Source organism: Halictus rubicundus, chromosome 9 (assembly GCF_050948215.1).
Source record: "Halictus rubicundus isolate RS-2024b chromosome 9, iyHalRubi1_principal, whole genome shotgun sequence".
Classification (NCBI taxonomy): Eukaryota; Metazoa; Arthropoda; class Insecta; order Hymenoptera; family Halictidae; genus Halictus; species Halictus rubicundus.
In genome coordinates this window covers 2049201-2072742 of record NC_135157.1, presented here as the reverse complement: position 1 = coordinate 2072742, position 23542 = coordinate 2049201, and the positions used below count along the sequence as shown (strand labels likewise).

Genomic DNA, 23542 nt, shown 5'->3' with positions numbered 1-23542 from the left:
GTCTGCTCATGACCAGCGTGCAGTGCATTGAACCTTCCTCTTTCGAATGACCCCATCCCCAGCGAAAAATATTCTCATATAAAGACGAAAACTTTCCTCCCGTGAAATCATTTCTCGCCCATTTTTGTCGGTAACGTGGTCACTCTACCTTATCGCGAAACTACGGAGTCTTGGATCTTAAAATAGTTAAGGGACGAAATACGTGTCTGTGTAGCTCCTGTATCTCGAAATTAATGCGGACAATTTTTACTTCGCATAAAAACCCCGCTGTCCGGTTATCATGTATATCGAGAAATTTATTGTACAGTGTCCCCGAGCAATCTTTTTAGAGTTTTCACGTTCGCTTATGTATGACAAATCTGTTGGCAAGTCGAGCGACAGCAAAGCGATATTATCGTAATCTAGCGCGGCGGTTAGACAGCGGCGCTGAGCGGCGTCATCCGTCGATTCGCGGGTAGTTAAGAAGAAGGTGGTTGTCGTTCCATTGCCGAGGATCGAAAACACGCGTATTGGCCGACCGGGTAGAGATCGTAATCGCGGGGGACTCTAAAAGCCGGTAATGGGTCTGGGTAACGGGACCGGGTCGCGCGTACCGGTTTCTAATCTCGAAAAAAGATTAGGCAGCGAGAAACAAGCCATGATCTCTCGCTCGGATGGCAACTGCCAATCGGTGGCTCGATCAGCCATTATAATTCAAATGGCTCCATTAAATGTATTCACGTGCTATTAGAGCCATTGCGCCGCGCCGCGGATTTTCTCGCCTCTCCTCCCGGCCCGTTTTCTCGCGATTGGCTCGCCAAGGATGTCGGCGACGAAGTGCACCATATCGATCCTCGCCTTAACGCCACTTCCATTAGGTTAACGACCCACGCCTGATAAACTATTCACCATGCGGATAATTGCGACGCGATTCCGCGCACTTCGACGATCGTCTGAGCGTTTCGAGAACGACTACCGAACCGGAGATTGAGAGTCATAAATCCACTGTTGCTCGACGACACCTTGACGCGTCCATCAATGCCTCGCCGAGCTACTCGTTAGCTACCGGCTAGGCTAGACTGCCATCAGCCACGCGCTGTGCAGAGAATGCTCACAGTTTTTCGATCGAACATGTGAACCTTCGTTTCTTGCTTATCAAGCTTTTGCGTCCGAAGACGCTAATGTCTTTATGCCTTACAAGGTCCCAACGGATGATCATCTGGCGCGGTCGGTCTGTTATACAGTATGTCCGTTTCAAATGTCTACACATCATTATTTCTATAAGTAACAGGTATATAACGAAATATTTCTGAAATTTCCGTGGTATAGTTGGGCCACGTATCACGATGATAATTGTTTGACCTTGAGATAGCGTTGGCGCGTCCTGTTAAGGTCACATTTAAATTTGTAACACTATATCTTTAATTGCACGCTCTAGCTTGTCACTAATGTTGAGACGTTTTCAAAACACTACTTTAACATGTATTTTGCACAAGTCGTTGTCAAGTTATTAGCTTTCAAAGTTTTCATGCAGCCGACAAACTCTGTGTCATCCCCGACGTCTGCACTTGACGCGTCGAACTCTAACCTTACCCTAGTACGTCATCCACAAACTGCGACTTCACTATATTAACCCTTACGATTCTCCACGACTCAAGTTTAGGATCATCAGGGTATTTCACCTAACTTGATCACCTTAAATATATCGCTTATTTTGTATGATAGAAAAAATGTCAGGGGGAGAAAATATTCTGTTCGATGGCGCCGATACGGTGATGGGCCGAATTTTTTTCTCAAGGTAATTTTTTCGAAATTTCAGAGTCACCGTATTTTTTTTTAATGGGCCCGCATATTTTCACTACAACAGTCACGTGACCTTTAGCGAGGAAATTATGAAATGTTTGTCAGTCACTTCAGTACGCGTTCGGGGACGGTAAACGAAGGAATTTCAATTTCATTGAAACAGTCTTAAGTTGAAACTTTATTTTAGAAGGTGGTCAAAATGTGCACCATGAACCTGGATACATTTTTGGAGGCGGTAAATAAATTTTTGCTGTACATTTTTAAGTTGTTCTACAGTAATTGATCTACATTCATGTAGAACCCTTTGTCGCAGGTTTTCTGCTGTTGTGGGAGCATCATTGTAAACTTTACTTTTTAGGTGTCCCCACAGAAAGAAATCAAGTGGCGTAAGATCCGGCGATCGAGCTGGCCAACAAATTCGTGCACCACGTTCTATCCAACGATCGGGAAAAATTCTGCCTAATACATTGCGTGCGACGAGTGCATTATGAGCTGGACAGCCGTCATGCTGAAACCACATCATTGACCGATATTGTAACGGAACGTCTTCTAGCCATATGGATAATTCATTTGTTAAAAAATCTGCACAGTTTCGACCATTTAATGTTCCTTCGATACAGAATGGGCCAATAACTAGTTGGCCATAATCTCCTGCTAAGATTATCGGTTTGATAATAATGCTTGTAAACATACTTCAACCGATGAAAGGAGAATACGAATGTCTGTTTACAAGCACCAGGGACAATTACACGGTACACTGTTTCAATGAAACTGAAATTTCTTCATTTACCGTCCCCGAATGCGTACTGAAGTTACTGACAAACATTTCATAATTTCCTCGCTAAAGGTCACCTGAAGGTCAACATATTGCACCTCGTTGGATTCGTTTTTTAGAAGCTATAAGAATGTTGTAGTGAAAATATGCACTCCCATTAAAAAAAAATACGATGACCTTGAAATCTCGAAAAAATGACCTTGAGAAAAAAATTCGGCCCATCACCGTATTGGCACCTTCGGACAGAATATTTTCTCCCCCTGACATTTTTTCTATCATATAAAATAATGATATATTTAAGGTGGTCAAGTTAGGTGAAATACCCTGTATATACACACGATTGTCCCTAAACTTCAGAGAGACATTTTCCGAATTCTATACGCATCATGCAACCATTTCTCGTCTACTGTCTATTCCGCCTGCGAGCTGTACTGTTGTCATCGTATTATGCCCCATTGTATCTTTCAAACAAAGTACTTGTTAGCGGAATACAACCGGTCAAACCGTTTACAACCTTTCACACCGACGACCATTGAATGCTTGCAAAATTTCGTGACCGATGTACCAATAAAATGGCGTTTCAAAAACAGCGAATACCTCTGTCATTTCTAAATATTTCGTTCTGAAAAAAGTAGCAAATACGGTTAGGAGTTGTATTAATGTAGAAAATCGAAATGTTTCACTTAATAATTATCCCTCGAAAGAACTCCTCCAAAAAAGTACATTTTTAGATAGTTAAGGTTGTCGGCCCTCTTTAATATTAAAACTTGGAGTCTATTAAAAATCTCGGCACACTCATTTACGAATTCGTGAAAGCGGGCGCAACGAAGGCAGGAAACAGGGACTTAAAACCGGTATGATTTTGATACCGGTATTGCACTAATAAGGAAACCGATATAATACCGAAATGTATGAATACCGAAACCGAAATAAATATCGGTATTTTTTCAGTTTTTCATTTGCCTCCAAAGCGTGGCGCAACTGCAGTCGCAAGAAATATTGGTATTGATATCATAACGTTGTGTACATAAGATATGTTAACTATTACAAATTATAATATCGTATCCTTTTCACCTAGCAAACAGAATACATATGTTATTATAAACAATTTCGGTATTTGCTAACATAATATTCATAATAAAATAATACTGGTCTAAATCTGTGCTTAAAAATACTTTGGAAATCACAATCAATTTTATTATAATCATAGGTAAACGAAAGAAATGACCGATAAATACCGGTAAATACACCGGCATTTTTATATAGCGGTGTCACATCATGCCGGTATTTTCGTATTTGGGTTCTTATGAGGGTTCAGAAGGTGCAATCGGAAATATAAAAAAAAAATATGAATAAAATCTATAATACCGGTATTATGCATTTCGGTAGAAGTCCCTGACAGAAAGCGCAAGTAACTGCACCGTCCGCGGAGGGTCGACAAGTAGTTTGCCACCAAGGGGTTGCAATCGAAAGCTACCCTATGACCGTATCGTGGCGCCCGCCACCGGAGACGTCTGGAACCGTGGAGCGTCGCGACGTCGATGTTTCCCGACGTCGCCACCAGATCGAGATACTCGACTCCGTTTCGGATCGCGACACTGGGTATATATCGCGCGCCGATAAAACAGGCTCGTCGATTCGGCCGTAAATCTCCGGCCGATTCAATTATGCTAATTGCGTTCAAATCAGTTGCACAACGTCGCCGATACCTGAGATCTCAATCCGGCGCATGTCGCGAATAAATCACCCGGGTTTTTCAACGTGGTCGATCTTGTCCCGCGATAACGTTCGCGGGACAAGGAGCTGCTGGATCGTTCCATGGGAAATCGTACACCGGCGGTGATCTAAATTGACGCGCTGTGAACACTCGGGGTCGCTTTCGACGGATCGAGGGAGGGATGAGGGGAGCCGGAGAGGAGAATGGGGGAGCCCGGACAGGTGTAAAGTGCCATTGATATTATTTCGTCTGGGGAAAGAAGAGTCCCCAGTCGAGAAGCCATGCAACGGCAAGTGGATGGTGATCCTGTCCGGATAGGTCGGGCACGAGACAGAGAGCGGAGAGAGAGACTCCCTTTAACCAGCAGGCACTTTAACCAACTTAACCGACGCTGACTCGTTATAGCATAACGGTTCGACAGGCGACAAAGGTGCGAGATCGCGCCAATCGAAGCGACGTCCTCGATTATCACGCGTTCACAGCTTTCTAAAGGCCCGAAATGCGCGACAGAGGGCGACGAGAGACGCGGAGGTGTGAAAAAAAGCACGCGGAGGGGTTGGTCCTGTCGATTCGCTGCGATTCGAGCCTAGTGACGATGATCATCGAGCACCAGTCGCAACACTGTCTCGCGAGAACTCTGACTAAAGGGCAACACTCTCGTTTTTCCCTTTTATGCTTTAAAGTTTCAAAACCCGTTAAATGATCCGCGAAAATCAAGGAAGTCGTTCAGAAAGTCGATATTATAGGTGAATAGTAGTTTTTTATTTTAAAAAAGTAAAAAAACGACTAAAAATGGCGCAAGAAATATATGAATGTGTATATTGTCTGTTTTTTGTATGTCATTCATTACAATTTTTAATAAGATTTTCAGATATTAAACGTTTGCCTGCAGGCGTTACACGAACCCGTGCCTCTGACGAACTGGGATTAAATAGCGATGAAAAGTGGGGAATCTCGAAAAGTAGAATATTTTCCATCGTAATTGACCATCGACGATCTTGAATGACCTTGAATCGTAGATCCCTATCGTAGGTCTGTACGCGTCTTAAAATGCCTGATTAGATAGTGCTTACATGGAAAAGTATATGATTCTAATATAAAAAGCGGAGTTGACCTTCATATGTCCTCTACGCGTCCACCTACAAATAAGCTACTAACATCGAATTATGCCACCCTCGAAACCACGCAAACTTCATCTGACAAATTTTTTCTATCGCGGGGTTAAATGAAATATAGGCACACAGTAAATATAAGTTGTCTTTCTGTGGGACTATTAAGGATAAAAGGGTTCTAATAATTGTAGCGGTGAAGAAAATCGTGCGAAAGGGGTTAGACCGTTTAAGGCTGATAAAAATTAAAAGGGAGAAACTATGCCGTGCCGCGCACATGGATTTATAAAACGTCGATAGCTGCAGAAACAGAGGAAGAACTCCCAGCAGATATCCTCCTCCCGGCAAATCAAACAGCAGACTAAAAACGACAAAACCGCGTATCGAAAAGCCGGGCTGTAAAATATCGAAAAGTAAGAGTGGCACCGTGTGCCCGGGCTAACCTCTGGCCTAACACTGGTTTTTGCTTCGCGCTGCAGCAATTACTATTCGACGGACAGGCACGGAAATCCGTCGAACGCCGCTAAATATTACGCGTGTCGAATTAGTTGAGTGGAACGTGCTCGCGATCGAAGCGCGGCCGGCAGCTATGCACCCGCTATCAGAGTCGAGCCCTGGTGCCGTTGACAATTCAACGACAAGGTACGCAGCATACTGAATCAGAACCCGTGAGGAGGGCGCAAAAACTAAAAAAAAAGTCGTACGAAAAAAGGCACGGGCGAAAATGGCGCGGAGTGGTTTAGCTGCAATGCTATTTTTACGACAGATACGCACGCAATCGGTGCGTAAACGCGGAGAAAAGAGGGGAGATGGACGATGCTCGGTTGCGATCATTACACAGGCTGTTTCAGCTAACTTGATTACCTCGGATACTTACTAAATCACGCACTTCATGTAAATTTTATAAAGCATAGAACTTAAATGACTTTGAAGGTCACCTTATATACAATATATGTTTATGTTGTGGATGAAGACGTTTCGGAGATTTCAAGGTCATCTTGATTATTATAAAGGGAATGACCAATCTTTTATTTCATGAATCGATAGAGTATCAAATTCCGCGTAAAAGTGTATTGGTCTTGATATGTCCTAAGGCTAATAGTAAACGAGACATCAAAATAATTCCCAATACATTCTGACTACATATTTGGAAGCTAGTAAGTGCTCGAACTGATGTCCCTCAACTTGAATATGGTAAGTACAAGTCACGACAAAGGAAGAGTACCTGATCCGTGTACTCTGCAAGACATAATTGACAATAGAATACACCGCTATTCATTGCAGAGAACAAACCACCGAAAGAAGAAAATGCAAAATAAAACCTACCTTGAGAGATAATCTGAGCCGACAGTCAATCTTCACATTTGTTGCGTTACGTGAGACACGCTAAATTGTGCGTCAGGTTGTGAATCGCGAGACGACGTCGCTAACAACCCATTTAAGTGGTTGATGCGACTATAAATAATGAATATAAAAATGAAAGTGTACAGTTTAATAATTATTCGGGATAATCAAGTTAGCTGAAACACCCTGTATACGTGGCTTGCCACCCCCTTCTGCCGCTCGTGAACACAATGAGCGGCTTTGTTGAAAATTTCTGCGGGCTTTTGACCCCAGTTTTCCGCGTACGACCATGCCACCCCGGCCCAACCCGACCCCTCTCATCATTTTCGTCCGTGCATTTCGTTCCCCAATACCCTTTCTGATCGACTCGTGCGCCGCCGAGTTCCCATAGGAAGACTCCCGATCCCCCATTCGTGGCCGATCCCGTAAAATCCGGCTCATTAAATCGCTTGACGGATTCCGAGATGGCGAGGTTCGCACGCGTTCGCAGCCCACCGTCAAAGGCTGTCCTAACTCTCTCTCTCTCCGACGCCCACCCTCTCGATCCAGATGCATTTGCACACTTGCCAAGAAATCAAATTCCCCTGTCCCCGAGCGGCTTGCCCCGCGATAATGAATATATTAAATATAAACAGATTAGGGGACGATTTTCCGCTGGAATTCCTGGCCGCAGGGTTAGGGTTACGCTGCGTGCGGATGCTGCATCTATGCTAGTCGAGATACAGAGTATTACCGAGATTCGACCCTTCGCGATCGAAATTATTTTAACTACAGAAATGTTATTCGATCTAACAATAATTTGGCTAAATGTGCCTTGTCCGTAATAAATAACTTCTAACAAACTCTTATGCATTTCAACGAACACAATAGAAAGCTCATTCCTCACTTACAATCTACAGCATCGTGTCCCCATATTACAAAACATTTAGCAAATGGGATACAATTAATAACAACAAAATTACTGGAAATTTATCCTACTCTTTTTTTGTAATATGAGCCGTTTACAGCGCGTAAATTGAGCAAACTATTTATAAAATTGCTAAAGAAAATATTTGTAATATTCTATGGTTCATTCGGTATAATAACATATCGTATAACAGTTCGATTTTTTGATTATGAAACGATTTTTTTCTTTGCGATATTCGTTAAACTTGCGATACAAACGAAAACAAATAAAGCGTATATTTATTTCAACGATTTTCATTGTTTGTAGGTGTGCAATCAGCTCGTGAAGTGGGTCCCACATGTTCTGTTACACTCTGCAGGTACGTACGGTGCGTAATCGAATTGTCAGAACCAGTTGGATAAATTTACGTGTTTACATTAAAATAATCAATTTAAAAAAAAATCCCAGCTACACCAAATATCTTTTATTTTTTTTTTTTTCATGGAATATTCACGTTTACAAATTAAAAATATACATTTGGCAAAAACGTAAGCAAAAATAATTACTTTTTCAAGTTTTTGAGAAATGCTCTGTGCCCAGCCATATTTAAGCATAATAATGACTATTGCTATTAATAATCGAAAATCAAACTGAATCGAACGACTTGTATTCCACGCATATTTTGTGTTTTCTTTATTTGTTGGGGGGGGGGGGAGATGAATATTTACGTTTTCTTTTTGAGTACACAGTATTTTTATCGTTTTCATTGATGGAAATTTATTAGATACTCTTCATATTGCCGTTATTTGCAAACCGGTCGTTATTATTGAAATATCGTCGGAATATTTTACCAAAAAACACAACGACCTTACGGGAATTTCAAATATTATACGCGCCCAATAGATCCACTTCCATTTTCCTGGGGTGATTTAATTCATTCATTCGCACATATCCCGCGTGTCAGCTAATATCTACCATAATATAACCGTACCTTTAAATGTATACCTTTGTTTAATACGGTGTTCTTAAAGACATATTTTGTTTGTCTGTCGGTGGAACGCCGCGATTTCTCAGTGTGCACACTACATAAAAGTGAGAAATTATCTTGCACTAGAAACACGCGAAGCAAAGCATATTTTATATCAATCATAACCTCATCATTCTCAGACATAGATAATTATATGATAGAAATCTTCGGGCTCAATCTATATAGCAGAAGTTGTTAAAAATTGTTAATTAAAATCTCCTTCTGTTAGTATTTATTTGAAAACGGTCACTCGCTGGTAATCGGCCACTTACTAGTACACACCCCGTAGGTGCAGTTCAGTCAACATTGAAATGATCGGTACAAATATTTTCTGCATATGTCCACGACCCCCCGTAACAGTTTGTGTTTCAGAAAATATTTTGATAGTGCGACAATATCCTTTCCCTTAACTCCGACGATTCATGTTTCTCCAGCGGCGCCAGGTCGAAAGGAATACCTGATCGAGAAGGAAACGGGGCCGAGATCAAGCTAAGGGTGGAATTATTCAAATAAAATCGTTCCTGCCGGTTGGAATCATTCACAAAGCGAAAACTCGGCGACCGTCCGTTTCATCGCCGATAATGAGGCCGTGAGCACTCGAGGGACCGAGTAAATCGTTGATACAATTACGGTGTCGGTCCTGTGAGGAACAAATCTCGTTAAAAGTAAGCGGAGAAAGTGGAGGTCTGCACGAGAGCAAGTATCGGCCAAGAGAACACTGCGGAAGATGAGATCGGTCGACGCGACGCCGTCGAGGGGGGTGGGGGGAAAAGTTATATACAACTGAAGAGGGGGGGGAGGAGTTATACAGAAGCGAACAAAGATCGAACTCAAATAAAGAGACTCTTTTCCAGATTAACCTTACGTAAAGAGCGGTGAGCCGCGGGAATCGTATGCGTTCCGAGCGAGATCGATACGCCAGGTATACCTATCGTTTTGATTCTAGTCGCGAGGCGAGCTCGTGCCTCGCTCTTCCGCGCCGCGTTTCTTTTTATCTCTTTTCGCCTCTCCGGCTTACGTCCAAGCCGCGTGCATCCGAACGAACGAGCGCACTCGAAAAAATGAATACGCTCGCACACGCTCGCCTAGCTCGCAATCCTCGGACAGAATGCGAGCGCGAGACCGCTTTGATCCTTTGACGGGAAAGAAACGTTGCGGCCGACGAACGAGCGAGTTTAGGTTCCGTTCCGTTTGTTACGGTAAATAGTAGTATAGCTAGAGTCCACCGACCGATCGATTCATTACCGTAGCCGACCGGCAAACTTTTACCACTCAGGATCCGACCGCGTTCCGTCGTTTTTCGACGGAACGATCGCCCCCGAACGCTCCCCGATCGCTCAATATAGCTACCGAAAATACTTTGCTCCAGTTCCATCATGTTCCGTCCAGTGGAACGTTCAAGTTCGCGATGTCGTTGTCCTCCAGCTTCATTGTCTGTTTCCGGGGGCTAACGCGGAATTGGCGCTATCGGGATTCGTTAATTAGCGAGCATCTCGACGATCGGTTTCACTCCGATTTCCTGAGTCGTCTTATCGAGAAGGTACGCCGACGCTTTGGAACAAATCCTTGTCTTGGTTGATACAAAAGGTCCCGTCTCGGAATATGCTCGCTGGATACTCGTTTGACTTTTTCAATAGCTGTTTAGAACATTTTTAATTGGGCACCTTCACACAGATGCTCTCTTATCCCTGATCTGTGATACCTAATTGTAAGACGACCTCAGGTGATAACCTCCTCCAAATGCTTTAATTAATGAGTTCAATACCAACTATAACATTTCACTCGTCCTGTTTCTTTAGAAGGTAAAGCATTTTTGATGCTAAATAAAATGCGTTCAATTATGTTCACCTTTCTAATCGACGTCGTGTCATTATTTTTAGGCACCATAATTTATTCCTTTAGATTTATAATAAATTGATGTTTCAAGCCGAACTTTGAGAGAGCTATTTCCGTTTCCTCAACATGGATATCTGGCAACATATATGATGCTAAAAATAAATCTAAGTTGGGGAGTATCAATATTTCTGGTAAATCATTCTTCTCAGAGTAGACACTGCATCTTTGAAACAAAATTGAATAAAGTACAAGTTCAAATAGTCTTCATATCTTCTTCAATCTAATCATTCTTTTGAACACAATTGAAGTCAACGTTAATGCAACTGCATAAGTAAAATATTATTGTTGAACTTTCAATGTAAGATGTCGGGTTTCGAAATGAATCCTCGCGAAACGGACGCATTCGACGATTACACAGATATTTGTTCATTAAATTTTGTAACCATACTTCAGAGTCAGTTTATTTTGGTTTGATGGCTTCCCTGTTGTATCCAATTAAACAGCCTTCAACTTAAACCAACCACCAGGAGCTCAGTAGTTAGATGACGGCTTTGCTGTGCTGGCTCGAAATAAATTGAATAATTCATGATTGAAGGTATAATAGATCCACGCGGACCTAGCGTAGTCCTTTGCAATACCGTCTGTGTTGCGAGATTTAAGGTAATTAGAGGGAAGATGCCAAATTGGGGAGGATGACAAACAACTGTAACTCAGCATTTATCTAGTAAATGTTAGATAAAGGAAATGCCGGTAATTGATAGCTAAAGGATAATAGATACTTAAAAACAAATAGAATACCAGGTAAACGAATTGAAATTTTAAACAATTTTTTGATTCAATGCTTCATTTGCAACTTGGCACATTTATAGAGTTCGTTCTTCTGTTTACGATCATGTATAGTGTATGAACATGTATTGCAAATAAATTTTAAAACATTTCTTTGTGTATTTCATATTTTTCAAGATTGGGATAAACCGGTCACACTGTATCTATATTCTTCGTAGTAAATGTTTTTTAGCATTCTATTGTGTCCTTGTATTTGTCCTTTTCGTTTTATGTATAATATATATTGTATTATATATATTATATATATTATATTACGATAAAAATTTATATAGATTGTTGTATTGTATTGTCTTGCATTTTTTCATTACGTTTCCTTTACTGTTTTTTATAAACACCATAATTTAGAATTTAGACCATAACGTTTGGCACAATTCATCGTCAATATCCTGCAAAATATTGAGCATCTAACCCTATGATGGTACACTTTCGTAAACAGGAGATCCAACTCTATAAGTGTGCAAAGTGTCAGTATAGTGAGTACATACTCGCGAACTTGTCAAAGCCTTTGCAAGCATGGAAGAGTTGCAAGGTTCAAACAAGTTGAGGATGAAGACGGGCATGTTTAGAGGCAGGAAAAAAGTGCAGGACAAAAGCATCCGAAATTTGTCGGTCGCTTCGAAACGTGCCGCGCAGAGTGGTAGTTACGTTAACTTTATAATGAACCCGGGCCGGAATAATTAAACGCCTTTTTGGTCGCGGGAGGCCACGATTCCGTCGCGAAAGCACCTCCGTCGTGTCCCGATCCCGCGACGTGATTCCGATCCGCATCAACAATTCTTCTCGCGCACGATAGCGCACGAGAATGAGATGTGTGGAGGGGTGCACGGTAAGCGCACGAGAAGCGCACACCGCGACACGCGCGCGTACCTACGTACCCCGCCGGCGGCATTGCTCATTCGAACTATGCTAAATACCGCCTAATGAATACATACGGGCAGCTCTTTGATACAAAGGCTCTCTCTGCTTTACATAAAGCGCGGACCAACTATTTGCCCTGTGGTCGACAGAATTTCAGTCTGTGCAAGGATCTAATGAACCTATGGCTCAGCCGTGTGCGCGTCGTTTGGCCAAAGGATCGAGAGCTCGGCAAGTCCACGCTCCGTCGCTAATTAATTAAAATCCGACGGTCAAAAAATTCACACGGTCGCGCGCTGTCTATATCCGATATTTGGTCGGATCCCGCGGACTTCACGGTTCTCAAACATTTTTATGCCCGCCTGCCTCGCGAGATCCTATAGTACACGGGTTTTTTTCGCCCATGAAACATTCACCGACGTGCAGGCCAATCGACGAAGAAATTCGGCGGCCGATTATACGATTTTCAATTAATTAATTTGCCTAATGGAATGTTCGCCACTCGAGAGTACGAGGTCCTAAGAGGTTTTATTTGCGAGTTATATTACTGTACAGTAAGCTGACAAGTTGATGGCGTCGATTGGGGTAGAAGGCAATATTTTTAGAGCGAACCGGGCTAGTGTGAAAAATAAAATATGCTGAACAATAATCATAAACATCTGTAGAGGTTGTAGGAGGTACATCTCAAACCAAGTCGATCATTTTCTGAGATCGAAATAAGGGATTTTGTTCGAAATGATGAACGATGTAATTAGAGAGCTTTAGAATCATCATTTTAATGGTTTTAATGGAACCTCTGAATTTGGCGGCGTTTGTCCAATGTCGAAGAACGTGCTATTATAAATTTATACCTTGGAAACGAATTTGTTAGATAGGGTTGAAATCTTTTCACTTTTATCTGAAGGGTTTGATTCTTGTAAGTCGAGGGTTCAAAATGTTTAACACGAGAACTACTAGAACTAGAATAAATACGACACATGTACATTGCTTTGTAATAGTGACAAGACTACATCTATTCAAACCTCATACCATTTTTATTCTACCGTGTGCTTCAATAAAGAAGTTTATTCAAAAATTTCTGATGAAAACATTTTTATGATTTCAGTAATTGTGGAAGAAAAAATTAGAAACCAGTCATTTTTACTGGTTCGGTAGTTCTAGTGTTAAAACGTATGACGGTATTCTATGATCAAGAATTGTTGCCGCGGGTATAACAATACTGGTCGCCGTCAGCGTCCGCGTCCGCTGCAAACAACATAGGGCTTACATTATAGGCGCTTCATTGCGTATGAAATGTAGGTTGCCAAACTAGAGTAGTTTGAAATAGGTATTTTACATTCTCACAAATTTTTCATCATTGGTACGCAGGTACAGCTTTCTTTCTTACGATGGCTCGGGACGGCTTTCGCCGTATTGTGGATGAGGGTTGACATTGTTCTTGAGAGGACCGAGAGTTTCTGGGTCCCATACTCTGGGTCTTGTTGCGAAAAAAACATCGTCGTCTTATAGGGAAAGAAAATTATATGTATAAGAACACATTGAAAATGTGTTTACAGAAAATGATGCTGATCCAGTACCATTCTTAACAAACGTCTTACGACCGCCAGTGATAAGTGTAACAGACTTTGCAAATTCAAGTGGCTCTATTCTGTATAGCGTCGTTCTCAGGCTATATTTCTTTCCCTGGAGGATGGTTTTTTCCTGTTCGAAGACGGTCCGTCGAGCGGACGAAGCCTCGGACCGACTCCCTAATTAATAGAATGCAGATTTATCGGCGAGCTGTTAAAGCCGCGCGGGACACCCACCGAAATCACGTGAACGGACACCATGTTAAGCCGCTTACGACCACTTGTACAACGACGAAAACCACTTTTCGAGATAAGTTGTGGATCTCTAATCTCCTACCTTTGGCCGCTTCTCTACCCTTCGCCTGTTCGCCCTCTCCAAGCCTTTCTGTCGTTAGATCACAAGCCGCGGATTAACGAACGTTCGTCGAATATTTGTACGGGATTCGCGCGACGAGCTCTCCCTCGTTGAATCGACTTTTGCCGAGCGATCGATACCGCGCCCCAAAGCGGTCCGTTGAAAAATGCAACTTTTTCGTTGACTGGTCGACTACCGTGTAAGTCGCCTGCTTAACTCTTCAGTGCACGGATTGGGTCTGTGGGATCCACAAATTGAATTTCTACGGTTCCAATTACCTTTGAATATTCTTGCAATTCTTCGATGAATTCTTGTTCTACTGGTAGTATTATGCTATATAGCACCAGTAGCATCATGTAGAAAAAACTCTGAGTTGTTAGAAGAAATCTCAACGAAAAATGGATGCTTTTCACCATTGCTTTGGAAGGTTAAGATATTCCTTAGCGGGGACCATTTAACACGTTGACTGCCATATCACCTATATGTGGGTGACGGAATTATTTGTCCAGGTTTTAAAATGAATTTTTACGTTAATATATTCATTGTACCAAATTTGATTAGGACCTGTAAAATGCAAGAAAGTTGGAGGACTACTCAATATCATACATTTCATTATTTTCAATTTTTATTTCATTAAATAACTTACTTCGATTTTATGGAATTTTTAAGGTTTCTAGTTTGGCAATCAAACTGTTAATAGATTTTAAACTTTACGATTCACAGCTGAGAACACCTCAGAAAATTGTTTAAACGCAATGATAACTTTCCTCGTGAACTAACAAGCTGATGGAGATTTTTCAGTTCTTTTTTAATGTAATGCAGTCGTTGAGAAACGTACTAATAGGCTTCCGGAAAGTAACGTGTTGACACGTTGACCGCCGAATTGTCACCTCCAAAAAAATCCCACAAAATCGAAGTATGTAGTTCGATCATTGTCGGCAAAACTGCAGAGTTAAAGCTTATTACTGACGGTGGATCTGAAGTGCTGAGACAAAGATGCAAGAAAATTGAAAACCATCAAAAATAATTAATGTATACAAATGCCGCAATTTTTTGTTTAAAGAATACCCGAGTAACCACGAAATCTCGTCGCGTTCAAACAAGTACGCATTAACCCTTTGCATTTGAAGCTATTTTAACTCGAAAACGAAACATTTCTTCCGACCTGGAATATTTCTCTTCTATATATTTTTTTCACGTTATATATACAAAAATGGCGGAATTTAATCGTACAATACTGAAATGTTTAGTAATTTATTAAATACAAATTCAATAATGTAAAAAATATTTGGAATACTGATATAGCAATTTTTAGTGGCACGTTACAGTCGCCATTCGAGTGCTAAGGGTTAACTCTTTGCACTCGAAGCTATTTTAACTCCAAAACGAAACATTTCTTCCGACCTAGAATATTTCTCTTCGGCATATTTTTTTTTCATGTTACACATACGAAAATGGTGCAATTTACTCGTACAATACTGAAGTGTTTGGTAATTTACTAAATACAAACAGATTTAATAGTGTGAAAAATATTGTGAACAACGATACAGCAATATTTAGTGGCGCCTTGCAGTCGCCATTCGAGTGCTAAGGGTAAATAGCGTGTCTCGCGACTCAAAAGTCGATTTTAATTTTCCTGTGCCCGCGCCTTTCCGCCGACTCAAGGACCTGCACATCGTAATTTACTTTGTGCTACATTCCATTGTAGTTCAACCTTTGTTCGCAGAAACTTTCCTGCGGTTCAATGTAATCGCGGATCTCGACTCTTAAAACGGAATTCCCGGTGCCGGAAAAAATCCACGTCTCGTCGACTTCCGCGGAACCAGTCGGTCCATTAGAATATGAATAATCTGTTTAGCGGAGCGGGCGGCACGTAACGATGATTATCATTCAGTGACCCCGCGCGACATTACGATTCACCGCCACGAGCCTCCCGGCGCGGCGCGGCGCGGCGCGGCGACAGGGGAGCAAAAAGAAAATCATTTAGCCGAGGGCATCGGACAAGTAGCGACACTTATCGTGTTTTAATGACGTGTATCCGGCAGATACAAAGAACGGTGTCGATGCATATGTTGCGTCGCGAAATAGAGGAGAACGAGAGCCGCGGCGGAAATGGAGAGCGCGGTTTCATTTCCAACGGCGGCGAGAAAAAAAAGAACTTCAACCGTTAAGTAATTAATTTCGCGGTTCCGCGAGACTCGTTAAAAATTTGAACAACCAGCCACCGACCATCGATCGCCAGCGCCGCGATACCGGGGCTGAATTACTGAATTTTATTTTCAACCCCCGGCTACACTCGCTCCGCTCGCATAATTCTAGCCCCGGTAAAAGTGTTCGAGCGCTGTGCCGCGAGGCCCACAATGAGAGAGTCCGTTCTCTCCTCCGTGATAAAACGTAAAACTTACACGGGTCTGTACACGACACGGGCGTACGCATAGGAAACGTGTAGAAAAATGATCGCGCATTTCGTTTTAAAACAGCGCCGTCTGAGCAGAACGCGTTCGCGTCCGCGCTGTTTCAACCTGCGAACACGGTGTTTGCGAATCGAGTCCGCGACTCGTTGCACACGCACGTCTAACCGCTCTCGAAGCCAGACCCTGCCGGGCCGATAATAATCGAGCCAATTTGCGCAACATCGCGTTATCGAGATCGTTAAACGAGCCGAGAGCACCCGGCAACGAGCGCGCGCGAGAGTTTCGCGGGGACACAGTCCCGAAGTCGGAGAGCAGCCGACGCGCGACGCGGCGCGACACGGCGCGACGAGGAATGCATCTCGTCACGGAATATGGGACGTCTGGGAAATGAATTCGCTGCTTGCCCGGTGGGTATGGTATTTCCGTTAAGTCCTCCACGACTCTACGTGGCCCGAATGCGCCGGCGAAACAGAAGTTGCAGAGTAAGTGCTTCGGCGAGGCGCGCGCCCTGCACATTTTATGACTCTATCATGGCCGCGGCGTCAGCCGAGTCTTGGAGTAACGAGCGTGACCGGACCCGGGTTCTTCTTCCTTGATGAAAAGCCGCGGGAAGGGGTTTACTTTAATAATCGGTTCTATGACGATCGACAATAAAGTTCGCGACTCTTCGAGATCGAATTGGTCCGCCGTTTATCGTTGCATCTTGCTCGGTATTCTCTACAACCACGCCAAGATATGTTTTTATACGATAGAGACGTTCCTGAAGAGTGCACCAATGCCTTGCGAGTCTCGCAACATGACGACTTCAAATAACTCGTGAGTGACTTGTTGTACGACAATATTTCACAAACAAATGTTGTATAGTTTGTAGGGGGACATACAGTGCTGCAATCTGTTGTTTATTGTTTGGCTTTGCATCGAGAAATGTGAGTCACCTTTAGTTTTTTACATTGAATGCCCAATATTTTTTCTCGGACTCAGATAAAACAGCAAATTCTGCGTAAAAAGGTACTACGCCAAATACGACTTAAAATTGAATTGCAAACATGACTTGTCGTCGTAAACGAAGTCGTGTTGATAATGACCGTTGGCTGAGCATATAAAATATTTCCTCATACAAGATTATTATGTAATTTGAGAATATCTCAGTGATTATTATGAATGTTTCGATAAAGCTACTTAGGTACCGTGCTAGATTAATTCTTTACTGACTTGCATAATGAATCGTGTTGTATATAGGCATCGCTTTAGATTGAACTATTTGTATGTAAATTAAACAAGTAAATACTATCCACGTTGTATTATGTTTGGTCTCTTGTTAATCAGAAAAAGGCCCCAAATATGTAGACAAAAGTTTCGGTAAAACATAAGTGAACACAAAAAGTTTTCCAACTGCAAAATAAGCAACTGCACGGCTGAATTTTATAAAGACAAGAAGAGAAACACAAAGGTATTTTAATGAATGCCCATAAAAGAAGTATTACAACAGGACAAATCAAAATTACGAAATGATTCTTAGGATTGACTACTATATAAGTTTGTCAACAATGTCAATATTTTCTTATTTTCTATTATTATTCAGTTCTGAAGGGTGTCGTGCGTTCCTTAATTTTTTAACAACAGATCAATGAACGCCATCATTTAGTTTTCTCGTGATCAATTTCTAAAAATAACTCATTTTCGAGGGATTTGATGGCATTGATATTGATTATCGAAACAATTTTTTAAATGGTCGTATCACTTTTCAGTCACGTCATCGATGTCGTAAAAACACATTTTCAAACCTCACGCGTCATTCGAGTCAATTTAACCCAACAGTAATTCTATACTTGCAATTACATATATAACTTTAAAAATACACGAGTAATTAATTGTTTGCTATATTCGAATTTCGCGAGCCTTGAAAATTGGTACAATGACCAATTGAATTGAGCGAACGTATTGTATTTCATCGTGTTGCATTTTAAAGCACATATTACATTACATTATATTATAATTTTACTTGTATTCAAACATATACATAAACACGTCCCAACGTGTTATTTCATGGATTCTATAACAGAATTTAATCTCTTTTACTTCATAAAACAATGTAACAATATCCCTAACAATATACGCGAGCCAAATTATTTTGCTTATATCTAGACTGCATATTTTTATGCAAAACAAGAATTGTCTGAACTAACTTTAAGCTACAGAAATTACATAGACAGTTATTTCTTTTCTTAATAATTGTAACAAGTTAGAAGTAGTGCAGTAGTGCAGTCAAATTCTTTCAATACTTTTGTTATCTATACTGTTTTGCTCTTGATCTACTCATTCTTGTTATAACTGCATAAAATTCACAGTTTACTTATATTCATTTATTTACAAAGAAGCAAATCTTTTAGAGCACACACGGGTTAAAAACGGCATCTTGATATTAACAACATCAGGAACGATGCGACAAATCCATTCCGGAAATTGTTCTCATATGTGAATGCATCTGAGCCATCCGTTTCGACTACATAATAATTGTACGGTAACGAGTTCACGAACTTTATTGTCAAAGGTCGTAAACGAGTAACGACGTCCGAAAGGATAAAATCGAACTACGAAATCGATCGTCGCTCGTGTTTAACAACCAGTAATACCTAATGATCGGAAGTGGCGGTTCGACCAACATTTACGTAGCTCAGGCTGAACATAACACACGGCGGTGGCAGTAGAGAGCTTCCGGAAATTTGTATACTTACAAGGTCCAATGTGTGGTCGATGCAGATTGGCCGGAGAGATCAGCAAAGTGGCTGGCGGTCGGTCTCGTGTTTCGCGAACTTTAATCAGAGGTAACAAACTCTCCTGCTCTGTTCCGTCGGCGAGTGCTTAATGAAGCCGATCCTCGTTGCCCAATAGAACCGGAAATCCGTGCGAAACCCCTGAACCGCACGGTAAAGTTGCGCGTGCATCGTCAAAGGATCAACAACCTTGTTGCGTTGCGCAGCGAAAAGGGTCCTCTGATAATTGCATCCATTCTTTCACGTAAAAAGTACTCCGTGACGCCTTCTTAGTACCACACACATTTTTAGTGGAGGCACAACATGATGCGCCATCTAATCATTGAAAGTTGCACGTGCTTGCACATCCGTGTTGCTTTTGACGCAATTAATTAAAATTTTATCAGATAATTGTAATGTTAAGACGGAAAACTTGAAATAGCCTGGGTGGATATTATTTTTGAGTAAAACTTAACAAGTATACCCTGAAGGTAGCCACCCAAATATGGGGTGTCCCACTTTCTGGCGATAGAAAAAAATGTCAGAGGACCTTGAGTAAAAATGTCCTTGAGTAAAAAAAAATTCTAAAAAACTGGGCAATCGATAAGAAATAGTGAAGTAATTTCTGTTATAATTTTTGTATCGATTGCCCAACTTTTTGTGAATTTTCTGTACTCAAGGACACGTGGAGGTCATAGTATTATTGGTCGTTGAATTCGTCTTGACCCCGGCTATTATAACGTCACGACGAAAACAAACAGTCCCATTTAAAAAAATTTCGATGACCTCGATATGAGAACATTTTTTTGTCTACTACAATATTTGCCCCTTTGAACCAAACACTTTTCTACGGTGACATTTTTTTCCTATTGCCAAAAATAAGCGAGATATTTCAAATGCTCAACTTGGGTGGGACATCATCTACAGTGTATCCCAAAAATGTTGTATTTCCTTGGAAAGGGTGATTCCTGGCGCAATTTGAAGTAACTTTTTCCTTTGCAAAAACGTTCTCCACGGCTTTGTTAAGTAGTTACTAGCGAAAAACACAGACTCTGACTCAGCCTATGCCAACACCACGCTCAGCTGGAGCTATCGCCTAATCTAGATCTCTCTGCTATAGCCGCGCTCTGATTGGTCCGTGTTTTTTGTTAATAACTCCTTAATAAAGCCGTCGAAAACATTTTTGCAAAGGAAAAAGTTACTTCAAATGATCTCAGGATCCCTTTCAAGGAAGTACAACATTTTTGGGACCCCCCGTATATTCTTCATTTGTAATGGTATAAAAAAATATTTTGTATACAGTGAGTAGACAAATTGTTAGATTGAATTCTTCTTGTTTTTAGGACACTACAGCAACACTATAAGTAATACTATCTGTCACATAGACAGTAAATATATTTTTCATAGTCCATGTAGCTAGATTGAAAGTATAGTGAGACAAAGTACATACATCAACTTCAAGAAAATGTTATCGTCATACTTCCCTGTTTTCTAGAAAAATAGGTAACTGATAACTCGACAACTTTTCCATAAATTTCATAAAATCCGCAGGGTACTAATAACAATCGAAAAAATTGCCAACAGTTAGTTCGTTCGTATAAGAATCTATAATTTCATGAATTTTCAACGAGATTGAAAATATTAATTTTTACGGTTCCGAAGTACTGTGCCACGCTGCGTCACAGTTACGGCTAAGAGCGTCGTAATATCTTTAGAAAAGTTCCGCAAGATTTTTATCTTCTTCGGAAGAAATGAAAGAACCCTTAAACAGAGGACCAGAAATGTTCTCGTTTCCGATTCATGTAAATCAGTCCACAAGATCCAATATTCGTACAAAGATCCAAAGACATACAACCTTAATCGTCGAGGTCAGACGAAGACAAAGGTGGACTTTTGATAAGAGGATTGTGTTAGACCGACGCTTACCCCAGAACCTAGAAGAAGGAGCAGTCGCGCGGCATTCTCGCAAAATAATGTCCAACGAACCGCCGCACAGTGGTGCCAAATGGCCAAAAAGCGGCAAGAAATCTGTAAAAACGAAACTATCCAACGAATTTGTTTGAAAATTTGTGGAGAGATTGCCACAGGTACAACGCTTATTTGGCAAAAAATTTTTGAAAAATGTTTGTTAACATTCAGTGATATGGGCTAATCGAAAATCTCTGTTTTCGGCCGATTTTTTATTTATGGAAGCATACAACAAATCCTTTGTGTAGTGTAATATTGATCTAACTTTGTGCAAAAAATCATGAGACCCTTCGAGACCCTTTCGCCGCAATTTAAGTTTAAATATCAACTTTCAGAATTTCCAAGAGTGAATCGTGCGGAAGTTACGATTATTTGATGTTCCAGGTGAAATTTTTTAGGAATATTTCTAAATAATAAAGAAAAATGAGAAGTGCATATGATTTATTAATTTTTTATGTATAAAAAAATATTTAATAACCATTTTTTTTATCTTACATAAATTATTTTTATAGCATTCATTGGAGCACTGCCAAAAAATACCTGTTGCATTTTTGCGACAGTGGTCCAGTGAACGAAAACTTTGTTTATTTAACATAAAAAATTGTTATTCAATCTTTTTTTTATATGTATGAATGTCACATTTTTTTATTATCTGATATATATCCCTTAAAAAGTTCACCTGAAACATCAAATAATCGTGACTTCCGCGCAATTCATTCTTGGAAATTCCGAAAGTTGATATTTGAACTTAAATTGCGACGAAAGCATCTCAAAGCATCTCAAAGTATCTCATGGTTTTTTGCACAAAGCTAGATCAATATTATAACTTGCCAAAACGATTAGTTCCAGATCGAAGCTATTCAAAGGATTTTTTGTATTCCTCCATAAATAAAAAATGAGCGTAACGCAAAGGGGCTTCAGGTTAGTCCATATTACTTAATGTTAAACAACTTTTTGTGGAAAATTTTTTTTGCCAGTTAATAGTTGAAGCCATTTGCAATAACCCATACGATTTGTGGACCCCTAAGTATTCAATTATAGGCGGAGTAATTACATAACTATCGCACTGAAAACCGATGAATTCCCAGGAGCGAGGAAATGGTTATTTACCATGCGTATATGTCCGTAACAAAATTTTTTTCCAAAAATCTGACTTTGGCACATCATGCGCGCACTATTAGGCTATACAAAAATAATTTTTTTTTATAAAAATCAAAAATTTATAAAATGGATTTTTTGCCGCCGTGGCACCACTGTGCGCCGCGCCGCAGCGTTTCTACGTGGAAGTTCAAAATTTCGGTTCTCGCGCGAACAATTCGACATGACCCGACGTTTCCGCGATCGTAGATCTAATGTAATTGAACCGGACGCGGAATTACCGGCTATTCCCATGGAGAAACTACGTGATACACTCTCTATACAGGCTTGGGAACATCTTGGAATTGGTCGAGCGAGCGCGGAGTGACCGGTAGCTCGGTAAACTTTGATCAGTCGAGACCAAACTCCGCGCGCGCCTAATCCCACTTACTTAATGGCGTCTGTCCCCTTACATTCGACGCGGGATGGAACTTGTATTCGGGTGCTACATCATCGGGCAAAACGTTGCGATGGAAACCGATACGAGGTCTGGTCCTGCGTCTGCCCTCCGGCTATCAAAACTTGGGCGTATTACGAGAGGAGAGGAGCGGAGAGCCACTGGTCTGCGCGCCGGGCCGCGTGTTTTTACCAGCCCTTTTTCGTCTGCGTGTCGGCCCGGGTATCGAGCCCTCTCCTCTTCTCTCTCTCTCTCTCTCTCTCTCTCTCTCTCTCTCTCTCTCTCTCTCTCCCTCCCTCTCTCTCCCTACCCGGTTCGCGACAATAATTTCGCATCGAACGAGAGAAGGGGCCGCGAAGGGGGATCTATCGGTGACATAATTTACTTACTTCTGTTGATTATTGTTGGCGGTGGGCATAGGGGTTGGCACCCGGGGCGGCGGGACCGGTATCGCTTTCCTTCTTCCTCCGGCCGTTTGATGTATGGTCGGAGTAACGCGTCCGGTCGGCGCTATCCGGCCAGCGGTTCGAGATCTTTCTGTCCGTACGTCCATGTCGTTTCTGCAAATAATACAAAATGTCCTGTTGTCAGGTAGCTATACTGGCCAGATAAAACTCGCCGGCTCCCTTTCTCCGTACCTCTCCCGCTTTTGCGGCCGATTCTTCTCTGGCGCACCGGAGCGGAGGGGGCCGCGTGCCGGTCCCCGCGCAAAAGAAGGATGCGACCGGTCTAGAAATTGCGGCGAGTAGACGGCGACGACGACGCGTAAAAGG

At 41.6% G+C, this 23542-nt stretch overlaps 1 protein-coding gene across 1 annotated transcript in view; it reads right to left on the bottom strand.

Moving 5' to 3' along the window:
• LOC143357173 (uncharacterized) overlaps positions 1-23323 on the bottom strand; it is a 605892-nt gene extending 582569 nt beyond the window's left edge. The window contains exon 1 of the mRNA XM_076793456.1: positions 23159-23323. Coding sequence (XP_076649571.1) covers positions 23159-23322 — 164 coding nt within the window. The 5' untranslated portion in view covers position 23323. The remainder of the gene's footprint in view (positions 1-23158) is intronic.
• Positions 23324-23542: the final 219 nt, after the last annotated feature.